The sequence below is a fragment of the Monodon monoceros genome, unplaced genomic scaffold, assembly GCF_005190385.1.
Source record: "Monodon monoceros isolate NGI ecotype Baffin Bay Population unplaced genomic scaffold, NGI_Narwhal_1 Super_Scaffold_4, whole genome shotgun sequence".
NCBI lineage: Eukaryota > Metazoa > Chordata > Mammalia > Artiodactyla > Monodontidae > Monodon > Monodon monoceros.
Genome location: NW_021703781.1, coordinates 19,727,709 through 19,742,462, shown reverse-complemented (window position 1 = coordinate 19,742,462; position 14,754 = coordinate 19,727,709). Strand labels below are relative to the sequence as shown.

Sequence of the window (14,754 nt, the reverse complement as noted above, 5' to 3'; positions counted from 1 at the left end):
CATGTTACCGAATCTTAGACTTGGCTTCGGAAGGCTTAGGACTAGGTCAACATACAGAGCTATTCTCTGTATCAAATTTTACAACTGATCTTGATTTTTGCACTGGATAGCGACTTCATTTCAATTCTGCAACCACTTAAAATGACATATACTGTTATTTGCATATCTTTTTTCAACAGTGCTTAAAGCTTAATAGATATACTAGGATCCTCTGAGAAACTGCAGTCAATAAAATTTTTCTGGAACATAGTAGTATTTCAAAAAGTGTATTCAATGAATGTTTTAATGTGTTCTCTCTATACAATGTTACCAAAGAAATATTCTTCTCTGGCTTCAAATAAGCTAATACCCTTTGAAGTATCAAAAATAAACCAACTCTTACAAGAAGACAAAAGAATAAATGGAAGCTTTTATTAGTGAAGCAAGTCAATTTATTATATTTCCAACATGGCCTTCTTCCTCTATAATGAAACAAACTACAATATTTTACAACATAACTTAGTTTTTTTAATATTCCAGAAGGGAAAGATTTCTTTGGGAATTTAGGAAAGCAAATATTTTGGGAAGAATAACTACAAGAAGTGATTTTTTCAACTTTAATACAGTAACAGCTTGCCCACCAGGTATATTACCCAGCATTTTTCCTTTTAATGAATCCATCAAGTATTAGCCAACAAAGAACCTACTTTTAGAAAATGAGGCAGAAAAGGTTTATATTTAAATAGGAAACGAGCAATCTAATACCAATCACATGTCACTTTAACAAGGCAATTTATTTACACAGTTAGGTATAAATTATTAATTGTTGATTAAGGTCCTAGCAAAAACTCAATTGGTCTATTTCAAGTTCAAACAGCACTCATCTGGCTATGAAGTTATACATCATAATGGAATTGGGCCTGTTTGAATAAGGGGAAAAAAATCCATTAGTGCACATTTTCTGTCATTAAAAACAAGGATTATTAAGTCAGGGACATCTTGGTTCTGAACCTCTCCATTTTTGTTGGAAGAAGACTGACCATCTCTTTGCTAAGTTCTAGTTCAACTTCTATTTCCTGGGCAGCTTCAGGGTGCTTCTCACAGTAATCAACAATAAATTTGTAATGTTCCAGTGATGTTGCCAAATTTTCTAGCTCTTTCTTGGGATCTGCAGTGATGATTTTGCCATAGAGACGGGCAACTCGAAACTTAGCTAACATGGCAGGGCGAAGAACATCTTCCCCTATATGCTCAGGAAATACTTTATTTGGGTCTCTCAGGGAGTCTAAGAAGAGCTGGTAGTACTTCAATGCTGACTTATTAAGACTATTTATTTTTTTCACGATGTGTGAATCAGGATCCCTCAGCTTGTCAGCTATGGCAATCTTCAAATCCATCATATCATAATAAGCATGTGCAACTTCAAACTGAATCTGTCTGTTGACCAACAAATAATACTGTGGATTCAGGTCCACAATTAGGGGCTCTAGCATAGCTATTCTGCGTTTATGCATCTTGCACCTTCTCTCCATGTCAGTTTCAAAGAATGCAAGCACCTTAAACAGAGCACTGTGGTCCTGGACAACTTCAATATGGTCAGTGACATAACCATCAATCTGAAAGAACTCTTTTGCCTCAAAAACATAGTGCTGACCCATTAAGAAAAGCTCTCTGGCTTCTTCAAAATCTGAAGGTCTCACATAGCTCACTTTCTCTTCCACTGCAGAGATGGCATCACACAGTTCGCCGGTTCCAAACTGCACAGCTTTTTTCCTAACACTTTCTTCCTCATCTAGTTCTTTCTTCCTTAAAGCTCTAAGTTCAGATTGTTTATCAAGATCAAGCTCCCCTATGTTGTCCTGAAAGAAAAAAATTAATTATGGTTGAGGACAGACACTGGTCTCCTGCTGTCAATACTACAGCAAACTTAAGAGTAAAGATAAGAAAACCCTCTTCCCAGCCTGGTTTAGGGAGGTGATATAATCACATGTTTTTAAACTTCTTTCTAATTATATTCCACTTATATTAAAAATGAAAGAAACTAGGAAAAAGTAAAACTGCTTATTTCCTCTTTGGGGCACTAACTCATTTATAGTTACTCTTTTTAAGGTAAGATAAATGCATATGAAAACTGTAAGAGCTGTGAAACATTATATACATCTAATACATTATTAGTAGTATTTTAACATTAGAGTAAGATTGAAATCTACATCCTAAAAATATTGTATAGCAATGCAATTAAAATTAACAACATGATGTTTATGCTAAGTTATTTACTGAAATATATTACAGAGAAATGCTCTAAGTCTCAAAGATACTAAAATAAAGAGAGAGTTAAATCTACTCATAGTTAAAGTTATCTCCCCCACCTCCTGGGGCCAAAAAAAAAAAAAAAAAAAAACTAAGATGGTTAAAAAAAAAAGGCTAAGCTCATTCTCTTTTTCCTAGACAAGAAAATTAAACATCAGACCCCTCAGTGGACAGCCCCAAGGCCTTCTCTTCATTTGAAATTGTCTCTCTAGATCTGCATTGTTCAAAACAGTAGCCATTTGCTGCGTGTGGATGGCTATTGAGCATCTGAAATGTCCAAACTGAGATGTGATCGGTGTAAAATGATACATACCCAATTTCCAAGACTTAGTACAAAATTTAAAATAGCTCAACTCTTTAGTATTGATGACAAAAAAAGAAATGATTATTTCTTTTTATATTCTAGGCTAAGAAATATAAATTTCACCTGCTTTTTTCCTTTTCTAATGTAGCCACTAGAAAACGCAGAATACCAGCCACATATGTAATTTTATTTCTATTGGACAGCACTGCTCTACACAGGTGACTCCATCCATACCCACGGTTGCAACTGCCATCCATGGGAGGAGGACTCACAAATCTACAGGTATGACCTGGACCTCTTCTCAAGCTCCAGACCCATAACTACAGCTCCCCACACATCTTCTCTCAGAAGACTCAGACACCTGATCCTCAACACGTCCACAGTGGAACTCTTACTCTTCAGCAAACACGTTCCTATTCTAGTAGTAGTTTAGTGAAGGACACTCCATCGATCTGGACAGCCAGCAGTCGAGGAATCACCCTTGAGATGTTCCTCTCCTCTCCCCTTTACCCCACACTTCCAATCCATCACCAAGTCCTTTACATTTTGCCCCCTAAATACCTCCTGAATGCATTCTTTTCCACCATCTTTTGCCACCACCCTAGACCAAGCTCCCTTCAGGTCTCACCTCCACTGTTCCAATGGTCTTCTAATTTCCCCCATCCACTCTTGCTTTCCCTCAATTCATTCTCCATTCTGCTACATAAGTGATGAGTCCAAAAACTCTCCAAGGCTTCCATTCATTGAAGGCCCTGCTTGTTCTATCCCATCCTTTTTTTAAAATTAATTTATTTTTGGCTGCGTTGGGTCTTCGTTGTGGTGACTTCTCTTGTTGCCGAGCACAGGCTCTAGAGTGCAGGCTCAGTTCTTGTGGCGCACAAGATTAGTTGCTCTGCGGCATGTGGGATCTTCCCGGACCAGGGCTCGCACCCGTGTTCCCTGCATTGGCAGGCGGATTCTTAACCACTGTGCCAGCAGGGAGGTCCCTGGTTCTATCCCTTTCTAACTCTACCGTTTATCACATGTGCTCTCACTCTGCTCTAGCCTCACAGGCCTTTATTCCATCCCTTCTAACACCATGCTCCCTATGCCATAGAATTATTTTTTTTTTGATGGTGGGGGTAGGAGTTTATTAATTTATTTTTGCTGTGTTGCGTCTTCGTTTCTGTGCGAGGGCTTTCTCTAGTTGTGGCAAGCGGGGGCCACTCTTCATTGCGGTGCGTGGGCCTCTCACTATCGCGACCTCTCTTGTTGCGGAGCACAGGCTCCAGACGCGCAGGCTCAGTAGTTGTGGCTCACGGACCTAGTTGCTCCGCGGCATGTGGGATCCTCCCAGACCAGGGCTCGAACCCGTGTCCCCCTGCATTAGCAGGCAGATTCTCAACCACTGCGCCACCAGGGAAGCCCCTGCCATAGAATTTTAAAACGTGCAGCTTCAGCTCCTTGGAATGCTATGCCTTCTCATTCCCAGAGCTTCGTTCAGATGTTACTTCCTGCTACTGTGACTTCTCTTATCATGTGTCTCTCCTTTGTGGAATTTACTAAAATTGCACTTTCATACAAAGTAAAAAAAAACACCGTCTATTTTTGTTCATCATAGTACAATGACTACCATAGAGCTGGCAGAAATACTTAAATTTGTATGTTATTAAACTTGAATTAAAGAAGGCTTTTCAGATAAACAGATCATCAAAGGATAAAGTTAAAGTAACAAAGCCAGATTAAGAAAATCTGAGTAATTTAGTAGCATGGCAACTATTTGAGTTTAAAGTAACCAGGTGATAAACTCTAGTGCCCAGTCTGGAAAACATCAACTAAAGAAAGGGTAAGAGTTAAATGACACAGGGTGTTTTGCTTGACATAATTACTTCAAATGCCGCCCATAAGTCTCTAAATGTTGTTTACTTAATGTGCTTCCTGGCTGCTTGTTTGTTTACATGCTTTCTAGGCTGCTTTCTGAGAAGAAAGCTGACAGATTTTCCCGGCAACTTCTCTAGACATAAAGCTCCCTAGTTTTACTCCCCACTTCCTTTCTTTTCCAAACATGCCTCATCTTTACCCTCTACCTCTGAAGTGCTCTCATCTTTGAAAGACCCATGCTTCCAGGAGTTTGTGGCTTGTTTGGTTTTATTGTTTAGTAGTTTCACAAGGTTCTATATTGACTAAAACTGATTATACTTTAATGCATGTAAATAGAAAAGCAGCATAACTCCTTCAGGAAAGTCTCCAATGTATCTACACTTAGTATGGTGCATCCAAATGATTTATTTTCCTCTGTAGTGGTTAGGAACTAGAATCCATTAGGTATGGATCAGTAATAACAATACCAATGATGATAGTTAACTTATTGAGGACTTGGTTATGTCTCAGGCACTTTTCTGAGCCCTTTATATATATTTAACTCTCACAGCAACACTATTAAGTACTATTATTACCCCCATCTTACTTGTGAGGAAATTGAGGCAAAGGGAAGTTAACTGCCATGAATACACAGCTACAAACTAGCAGGGCTGTTTGCAGATACGTTTATACTTATATTTTTATCAAATATATATTTACTCTATAAAGTATGTAAAGATTAGTAAGACTCTTCCTGCCATCAAGTTGCTTATAGTCTAAAAAGAGGTAAAGGAATAAGATAAGAATATGAATAGGGATAACAGGGATAATACAAAGTCAAGTGACTTAGGTAGGGTTCTATGGAATTTAAAGGAGGGAGAAGATATCTGTAGGGGATGAAGAATTATACATTCAGTAATTTTTGAGAGGGGCTTCCCTGGTGGTGCAGTGGTTAAGAATCCACCTGCCAACGCAGGGGACACGGGTTTGATCCCTGGTCCGGGAAGATCCCACATGCCGCGGAGCAACTAAGCCCGTGCGCCACAACTACTGAGCCTGTGCTCTAGAGCCCATGAGCCACAACTACTGAAGCCCGCGTGCCACAACTACTGAAGCCCGCACACCTAGAGCCCGTGCTCCACAACAAGAGAAGCCACAGCAATGAGAAGCCCGCACTCCCCACAACTAGAGAAAGCCCTTGTGCAGCAACAAAGACAACACAGCCAAAAATAAATTTAAAGAAATAATTTTTGAGAACCTGTTGTGTCTGGAGATTAGTATATGATACAAATACGATGAAGACTCCCTCTCATGGAGCTTATGCTCTATCCAAAGGGAAGTCTTGAAGGAAGAGGTGTTATGTGAGATGGCCTCGATTGATGAGTAAGATTTGAAAAGGTTGAGATGGGGAGAACAAGAAACAAATATATATGAGCATTCTGCATGCCTTGAATAATACACATGCAGTGAGCCCAATGAGCATACTCCCCATTTTAAGCTTTTACTTAACATCCTGCTATTTAAGAAAGAAAAGACCACTTTTGACTGTATTACCTGCATGGAAAGTTGGGCATTCTGCATGAGAGTCAAACAGTATTTGATCCAGCATCTTGCTATTTCCCCTTTTCTTTGGTGATAAAGCTCTGGCACATCTCCTTCAGCTTCAGCAGCTAAAATGATACATGATTTGTGTAAATTAAGGGTCACAATTGGAATTTTCATTGTGTACTGCATTCTTTTTTGTATTACTTACCCCCCCCATTATAAAAGTAACAAGTCCTCACTGAAGCAGTGGGGAAAAAAAAATTCCTACCACGCAAAGGTACTCACTATTATTTGCATATTTCTTTCTAGTTTTTTCTTATGTATTACCTATAGGTAAAAACTAAGGTCACCATGCATATTAAATTTTGAATACAGGCATACCTCAGATATTGCAGGACTGATTCCAGACCACTGTGATAAAGTGAGTCACACGAATTTTCTGTTTTCCATAGCATATAAAAGTTATGTTTGCACTATACTGTAGTCTATTAAGTGTGCAATAGCATCATGTCTTAAAAATGTACACATCTTAATTAAAAAATACTTTATTGCTAAAAAATGCTAACCATCATATGAGGCTTCAGAGAGTCATAAACTTTTTTGCTGGTGGACAGTCCCGCCTCAGTGCTGGTGGCTGCTGACCGATCAGGGTGGTGGTTGCTGAAGGGTGGGGGGGCCATGGCAATCTCTTAAAACAAGACAGCAGTGACGTGTGCTGTGCTGATGGACTCCTCCTTTCATGAACAATTTCTCTAGTGTGCAATGCTGTTTGACAGCATTTCACCCAACGCAGAACTTCTTCCAAAATTGGAGTCCATCCTCTCAAACCCTGCCACTATTTCATCAAGTAAGTTTATGTACTATTCTAACTCCTTTGTTGTCATTTCAAGAATCTTCACAGCATCTTCACCAGGAGTAGATTCCATCTCAAAAAACCATTCTCTTCGCTCATCCATAAGAAGCAACTCCTCATCTGTCAAAATTTTATGAGATTGCAGCATTTCAGTCACATCTTCAGGCTCGACTTTTAGTTCTCACACTATTTCTAGCGCATCTGCAGTTACTTCCTCCAATGAAGTCTTAAACCCCTCAAAACCATCCCTGAGGGCTGGAGTCAGCTTCTTCCAAACTCCTGTCAATGTTGATATTTTGACCTCTTCCCATGAATCATGAATGTTCTTAATGGCATCTAGAATAGTGAATCCTTTCCAGAAGATTTTCAATTTACTTTGCCCAGATCCATCAAAGGAATCACATCTATGGCAGTGATAGCCTTATGATTTTTTTCTTCAAACAGTAAGACTTAAAAGTCGAAATTACTCCTTGATCCATGGGCTGCAGAATGGATGTTGTATTAGCAAACATGAAAACAACATTAATTGCATTGTATATCTCAGAGCTCTTGGATGACCCAGGTACATTGTCAATGAGCAGTAATCTTTTGAAAGGAATTTTTTTTTTTTTGAACAGTAGGTCTTAACAGTGGGCTTAAAATATTCAGTAAACCATGTTGTAAACAGATGTGTTGTCATCCAGGTTTTGTTTTTCCATTTACAAAGCACAGGTAGCATAACTAGCATAAAGCATAATTAGCACAATTCTTTCGGGCCCTAGGATTTTCAGAGTAGTAAATGAGCATTAGCTTCAAGTTAAAAGTCACCAGCTGCACTAGCCCCTAACAAAAGTGTCAGCCTGTCCTTTGAAGCCAGGCACTGACTTCTCTCTAGCTATGAAAGTCCTAGATGGCATCTCCTTCCAGTAGAAGGCTGTTTCATCCACACTGAAAATCAGTTTAGTGTAGCCACCTTCGTTAATGATCCTAGCTAGATCTTCTGGATGATTTGCTGCTTCACCTTGCACTTTTACGTTATGGAGACAGCTTCTTTCCTTAAATCTCATGAACCTCTGCTAGCTTCAAACTTCTCTTCTGCAGCTTTCTCGCCTCTCTCAGCCTCCACAGAAATGAAGAAAGGTAGGGCCTTTCTCTGGATTAGGTTTTGGTTTAAGGGAATGTTGTGACTTGTTTAATCTTCTATCCAGACCACTAAAACTTTCTTCATATCAGCAATAAGGCTGTTTTGCTTTCTTATCATTCATGTGTTGACTGGAGTAGCACTTTCAATTTCCTTCAAGAACTTTTCCTTTGCATTCATAACTTGGCTAACCTGCGCAAGAGGGAGTATCTTTTGGCCTATTTTGACAGGCCTTCTTCACTAAGCTTAATCATTCCTAGCTTTTGATTTAAAGTGAGATTTGCAACTCTTCCTTTCACTTAGAGATCACTGTAGGGTTATTAACTGACCTAATTTCAATAGTGTTGTGTTCTCAGGAAACAGGGAGGCCAGAGGAGAGGGAGGAAGACATGGGGGAACAGCCAGTCAGTGGAGTAGTCAGAACACACATTTACCAATTAAGTTCACCATCTTATATGGACACAGTTAGTGGCACCCCAAAACAATTTCTTAGACCTTAGAACAGGTACATGTGGGTGATTAGTACCATTATTAATCGAATTAGGTTAATAAAAGGATTGCTCATACAGGTTTTTAGAATACTTTAGGATAAGAATTCCATAATTCATGTCTACTTGGATTCTTTTTTTTTTCTTTTCCATTATGGTTTATTACAGGATGTTGAATACAGTTACAATAGGACCTTGCTGTTTATCCATTCTATATATAATAGATTGCATCTGCTAGTCCCAAACTCCCAATCCAACCCTCCCCAACACCATCCCCCCGGCAACCCCAAATCTATACATGGGTTCTTAAGAGGTAGGTTGTTGAAAGCAGTTTCCTCTAATGTTTAAGCATTTGCTTTTACCACCTCGCCTATGCTATGGTCTCTGTAAATGAAGAAATAGTGTTGAACAAGGTGAAGGTTAGCATAGCTACTAATTAATCTGTCAAATTCCAATTTAGTAGAATCCAAATTGAAATGGATTTTTCATAAATTAAAAGCAGTCCTGAGTGGAAAGCATCCCCCAAAACAATGTTTGGAATGATGGGGGTGATTTAATGAAGGGTCAAATATTTCATTTTGTAATGAGTCCCACATCCAGTTTTACCAAAATACTGTTAAATCTGTGGAAGGAATTTATTTTTGCAAAGAACAATTTAATTTTTCATGGTTTAAATTATTTTGGTTTTCACTAGTATTTAAAAATCCTCTGTAACATGAAGTAACATTTTCAGTCGTCATGTTAGATTTAATGCAGTATTGCCATTAATCTGTGTACTTTGCCTTTATAATTTTCCTTTTTCCCTCAACATGGGTGTGACACAAATGCCAAGTACAGCAGGCACCGCCCTGCTCTACAGGGAAAGAATCAAGTCGCTCACCTCCCAAGCAACATGGAAGCACAACACTGATGTTAAGTCACCAGTCAGTTGGATTGTCTCCTTCAGGTGAACATTCAGTTCCATAGAAAAAGTGGTTTTTAATCCCAACAGTAAAACTTTGTACCTGGATTCTCTTATAAGGAAACAATGTATAGCTGATTCTCATTGTTCCTGGCAGTTATGTTCTATAAAGTTGCTGTGAACAGTGAATTTGGGAATGCTAAAACATCACTCCTAGGGCAAATACAGGGTTACGTTCTGATGAGCTTCTGGTCACAATATTTTCATCAACTGATCAATATATAACCTTATTTTAATGTGTTTCTGTTTAAAGACACCTTATGTAATATATAATTGACTCATTAACATTGACATTAACATTGAACTCATGGCCAATAGCACTGTAGCTTGTGCCTAAATGAAGCTTATCCAGCACTGTATTTTCTCCAGAGGGCACATCCCAGCCTTCATGTGCTTAGGAACATTAGATACCACTTCAGCACTACACTTGGGGGCCATTTTAAACAATGAAATCGCCAACAAAATGCAAAAAAAAATGTGAAAAATGTGGCACTGAGTAATTTAGACCACAAAAAGGATACGTGTTTATAGTATGAGAGCTGAAACAAGAAGGTGGATCATTACCTTGTTTAACCTCAGCTGGTAATGTGCACCTCAGGTGCCTCAAATCCTTTGCTGTCTGCAAATGACCACACGAGTGCCTCGAGTACTGATTTTGGGGGTTACGAGTAAATTGTGCCAAGTAGGCAAATTCAAAAATATGGAATATACAGGGCTTCCCTGGTGGCGCAGTGGTTGAGAGTCCGCCTGCCGATGCAGGGGACACGGGTTCGTGCCCCGGTCCGGGAGGATCCCACATGCTGCGGAGTGGCTAGGCCCCTGAGCCACGGCCGCTGAGCCTGTGCGTCCGGAGCCTGTGCTCTGCAGCGGGAGAGCCCACAACAGTGAGAGGCCCGTGTACCACAAAAAATAAATAAATAAATATGGAATCTACAAATGATGAGGATTGACTATTTTGGAACCTGCACTTACATATGAAGTCCTTGATCTTTCCTTTTCAGAAATAGCTTATGGATCTGGGTAACTGACTTAAGGTTTGGAAGCAAAAGTTACTGGATTGTATACCTTACTAAAATGTGCTCAGAGGTCCTGGTGGACATATTACTGATTTTATTTTTTTGAATGTTTATTTTATATTGGAGTATAGTTAATTAACAAGGTTGTTAGTTTCAGGTGCACAGCAGAGTGATTCAGTTATACACAGGATATACTTGTATCCTTTTTCAAATTCTTTTCCCATTTAGGTTATTAGATTTTTTTTTTTTAAATCCATCCTATGACAAAGGCTTTACTAACAACTTTCCATACAGTTAGTCAAAAAATAAAAAAAAATACAAAACACAGCAGACAGCATCTCACACACTAGAAACCAACATGACAGGAGCCCCTTCTCAACACTGTAAAAAAAAACAAAACAAAACCAAAAAACCCAAAACTGAGAACTTAGTTTTGGTGGGGGACAGAACTTTGATCCCCTACCAAATGAACTGAAATATCCCAGTAGAGAATCAAACCAAAGTGGTAAGATGGGGATAGGGGGTGGGTGTCAGATTTTTAAATAACTGCTTTTGTGACAAACGAGCTGGAAAAGACAGGTTTGGGCTAGGCTGCGTCCCTTACTATAACTATCAGGTTATTACAGACTATTGAGCAGAGTTCCCTGTGCTACAGAGTAGGTCCTCTTTAATTTTTAAAAAAATATTTATTTGGCTGCATTGGGTCTTAGTTGTGGCACATGGGATCTTCGTTGTGGCCTGCAGGATCTCTTGTTGCGGTGCACAGGGCTGCTTTCTAGTTGTGGCGGGCGGGCTCTAGAGCAAACAGGCTTAGTTGCCCCATGGCATGTTGGATCTTAGTATCTTAGTTCCCGAACAAGGGATCGAACCTGCACCCCCTGCATTAGAAGGCAGCTTCTTAACCACTGGACCACCAGGGAAGTCCCTGTAGGTAATCTCTTTTAAATATAGCAGTGTGTACATGTCAATCCCAAACTCCCAATCTATCCCTCCCCAGCACCCCTCTCCTGGTAACCATAACTTCGATCTCTGTGAGTCTGTTTTGTAAAAAAGTTCATTTGTATCATCTTTTTTAGATTCTGCATATAAGTGATATGATATTTGTCTTTCTCCATCTGACTGACTTCACTTAGCATGATAATCTCCAGGTCAATCCATGTTGCTGCAAATGGCATTATTTCATTCTTTTTAATGGCTGGGTAATATTCCATTGTATATATGTACCACATCTTCTTTATCCATTCATCTGTTGATGAACATTTAGGGTGCTTCCATGTCTTTGCTACTGTAAACAGCACTGCAGTGAACACTGGGGTGCATGTATCCTTTTGAACCATGATTTTCTCTGGAGATATGCCCAGGAGTGGGATTGCTGGGTCACAGGGTAGCTCTATTTTTAGTTCCTTAAACTTCCATACTGTGCTCCACAGTGGCTGCACCAATTTACATTCCCACCTACAGTGTAGGAGGTTTCCCTTTTCTCCACACCCTCTCCAGGATTTTTTATTTGTAGACTTTTTGATGATGGCCATTCTGACTGGTGTGAGGTGATACCTCATTGTAGTTTTGATTTGCATTTCTAATACTTAGCAATGCTGAGCATCTTTTCATGTGCCTGTTGGCTATCTGTATGTCTTCTTTGGAGAAGTCTGTTTAGGTCTTCTGGGTTGTTTTTTTCTGTTGTTGAGCCACATGAGCTGTTTGTAAATTCTGGAGATTAATCCCTTGTCTGTGGTGTCATTTGCAAACGTTTTCTCTCATTCTGTGGGTTGTCTTTTTGTTTATGGTTTCATTTTCTGTGCAAAGCTTTTGAGTTTAATTAAAGTCCCATTTGTTTATTCTTGTTTTTTTATTTCCATTACCCAAGGATTTGGATTGAAAAAGATCTTGCAGTGATTTATGTCAAAAGTGTTCTGCCTGTATTTTCCTCTAAGAGTTTTATAGTATCCAATCTTATTTAGGTCTTTAATCCATTTTCAGTTATAAAATTTTTTTTTTGGAATACAGTTGCTTTACAATGTTGTGTTAGTTTCTTGCTGTACAGCAAAGGGAATCAGTCATATGTATACATATATATCCACTCTTTCTTAGACTTCCTTCCCATTTAGGTCACCACAGAGCACTGAGTAGAGTTCCCTGTGCTATACAGTGGGTTCTCATTAGTTATCTACTTGAAGCATTTTAAAAGTCTTAGTATTGGACAGGTGAATGGATAAAGAAGATGTGGTGCATATATACAATGGAATATTACCCAGCCATTAAAAAGAATGAAATAATGCCATTTGCAGCAACATGGATGGACCTGGAGATTATCATACTAAGTGAAGGAAGTCAGAGGGAGAAAGACAAATATCATATAATACAGCTTAAAAAATGATACAGGGCTTCTCTGGTGGCACAGTGGTTGAGGGTCCGCCTGCCGATGCAGGGGTTCATGCACTGGTCTGGGAAGATCCCACATGCCGCGGAGCGGCTGGGCCCGTGAGCCATGGCTGCTGGGCCTGCGTGTCCAGAGCCTGTGCTCTGCAGCAGGAGAGGCCACAACAGTGAGAGGCCCGTGTACCGCAAAAAAAAAAAAAAGATACAAATGAACTTATTTACAAAACATAAACAGACTCCCAGAGAAGGAACTTATGGTTATGGGGGGGCGGGGAGGGTGACAGATTGGGAGTGACATGTACACACTGATATTTAAAACAGGTTAACTACAAGGACAGGGAACTCTGCTCAATACTCTGTAATAACCTAAATGGGAAAAGAATTTGAAAAAGAATAGATACATGTATATGTATAACTGAATCACTTTGCTGTATGCCTGAAACTAACATAACATTGTTAATCAACTATATTCCAATATAAAATAAAATTTTAAGGGACGTCCTGGCAGTCCAGTGGGTAAGACTCTGTGCTTCCAACGCAAGGGGCATGGGTTTGATCCCTGGTTGGGGAACAAAGATCCCACTTGCTGTGCAGTGTGGCCAAAAAATTTAAAAAAAAAAAAAAATTCCAGAAAGTTCCAAAAAGCAAAACTTGAATTTGCCATGTGCTGCCCATTATTTACATAGCACTTACACTGTATTTGGTATTATAAGATACTCTAGAGATGATTTAATGCATACAAGAGGATGTGCATTGGTTATATGCAAATACTATGACATTTTATATAAGGGACTGTAGCATCCATAGATTTTTGGTATCCATGGTGGCCCTGGAACCAACCTCCCATGGATACCAAGGGATGACTGTACCAGAAGTAGAACTGCTAGATCATACATAGCTCTATTTTTAATTTCTTGAGGAACCTCCAAACAGTTTTTCATAGTGGCTACATCAATTTACAATCCTACCACAGTGCACATGGGTCCCCTTTTCTCCACATCTTTACCAACACTTGTTATTTCTTGTCTTTTTGATAATAGTCAATCTAATAGGCGTGAGGTGATAGCTCATTGTGGTTTTGATGTGCTCAAATATACATGTTAACTGTGATTTATAAAACCAAATGAAACACTATAAACTAGATATTTGGACATATCACATATTGTACTCCAACCAAAAATGTATAACGTGAATATTAGTGTAAAGAAACAGCAAACACCAATTGGAAAAATCTATGAAATAACTGGCCTATATATTTTCAAAAATATCTGATGAAAGGCTGGAAAAATCTATGAAATAACTGGCCTATATATTTTCAAAAATATCTGTGATGAAAGGCTGAGGAACTGTTCCAGATTAAAGATGACTAAAGAGATGTGACAACTACTGTGGAGAATAGTATGGAGGTTCCTTAAAAAACTAAATACAGAAACTACCATATGATCCTGCAATCCCACTCCTGGGCATATATCCAGAGAAAATCATAATTCGAAATGATACATGCACCTCAGTGTTCATTGCAGCACTACTTACAATAGCCAGGACATGGAAGCAACCTAAACGTCCATCAACAGAAAAACGGATAAAAAAGATGTGGTACATGTATACAACGGAGTATTACTCAGACATAAAAGACCGAAATAATGCCATTTGCAGCAACATGGGTGGACCTAGAGATCGTCGTACTGAGCAAAGTAAGTCAGACAAAGAGAAATATCATGATATTGCTTAGACGTGGAATGTGGAATCTAAGAAAATGGTACAAATGAACTTACAAAACAGAAATAGCATTACAGATGTAGAAAATTTACAGTTACTGGGGGGTAAGGAGGGGGTGGGATGAATTAGGAGATTAGGATTGACATATACACACTACTACATATAAAACAGATTAACTAATAAGGACCTACTGTATAGCACAGGGAACTCTTCTCAATACTCTGTAATGCCCTATATGGGA

At 39.1% G+C, this 14,754-nt stretch overlaps 1 protein-coding gene across 1 annotated transcript in view; it reads right to left on the bottom strand.

The window, feature by feature from the left end:
- Positions 1 to 412: 412 nt before the first annotated feature.
- The window catches only part of KIF1BP (KIF1 binding protein), a 38,268-nt gene continuing 23,926 nt past the window's right edge, over positions 413 to 14,754 (bottom strand). Inside the window, exons 6-7 of the mRNA XM_029201189.1 lie at positions 5,987 to 6,102; positions 413 to 1,838 (exon numbers count right to left, since the gene is read on the bottom strand). Of these exons, the coding sequence (XP_029057022.1) occupies positions 963 to 1,838; positions 5,987 to 6,102 (992 nt within the window). The 3' untranslated portion in view covers positions 413 to 962. The remainder of the gene's footprint in view (positions 1,839 to 5,986; positions 6,103 to 14,754) is intronic.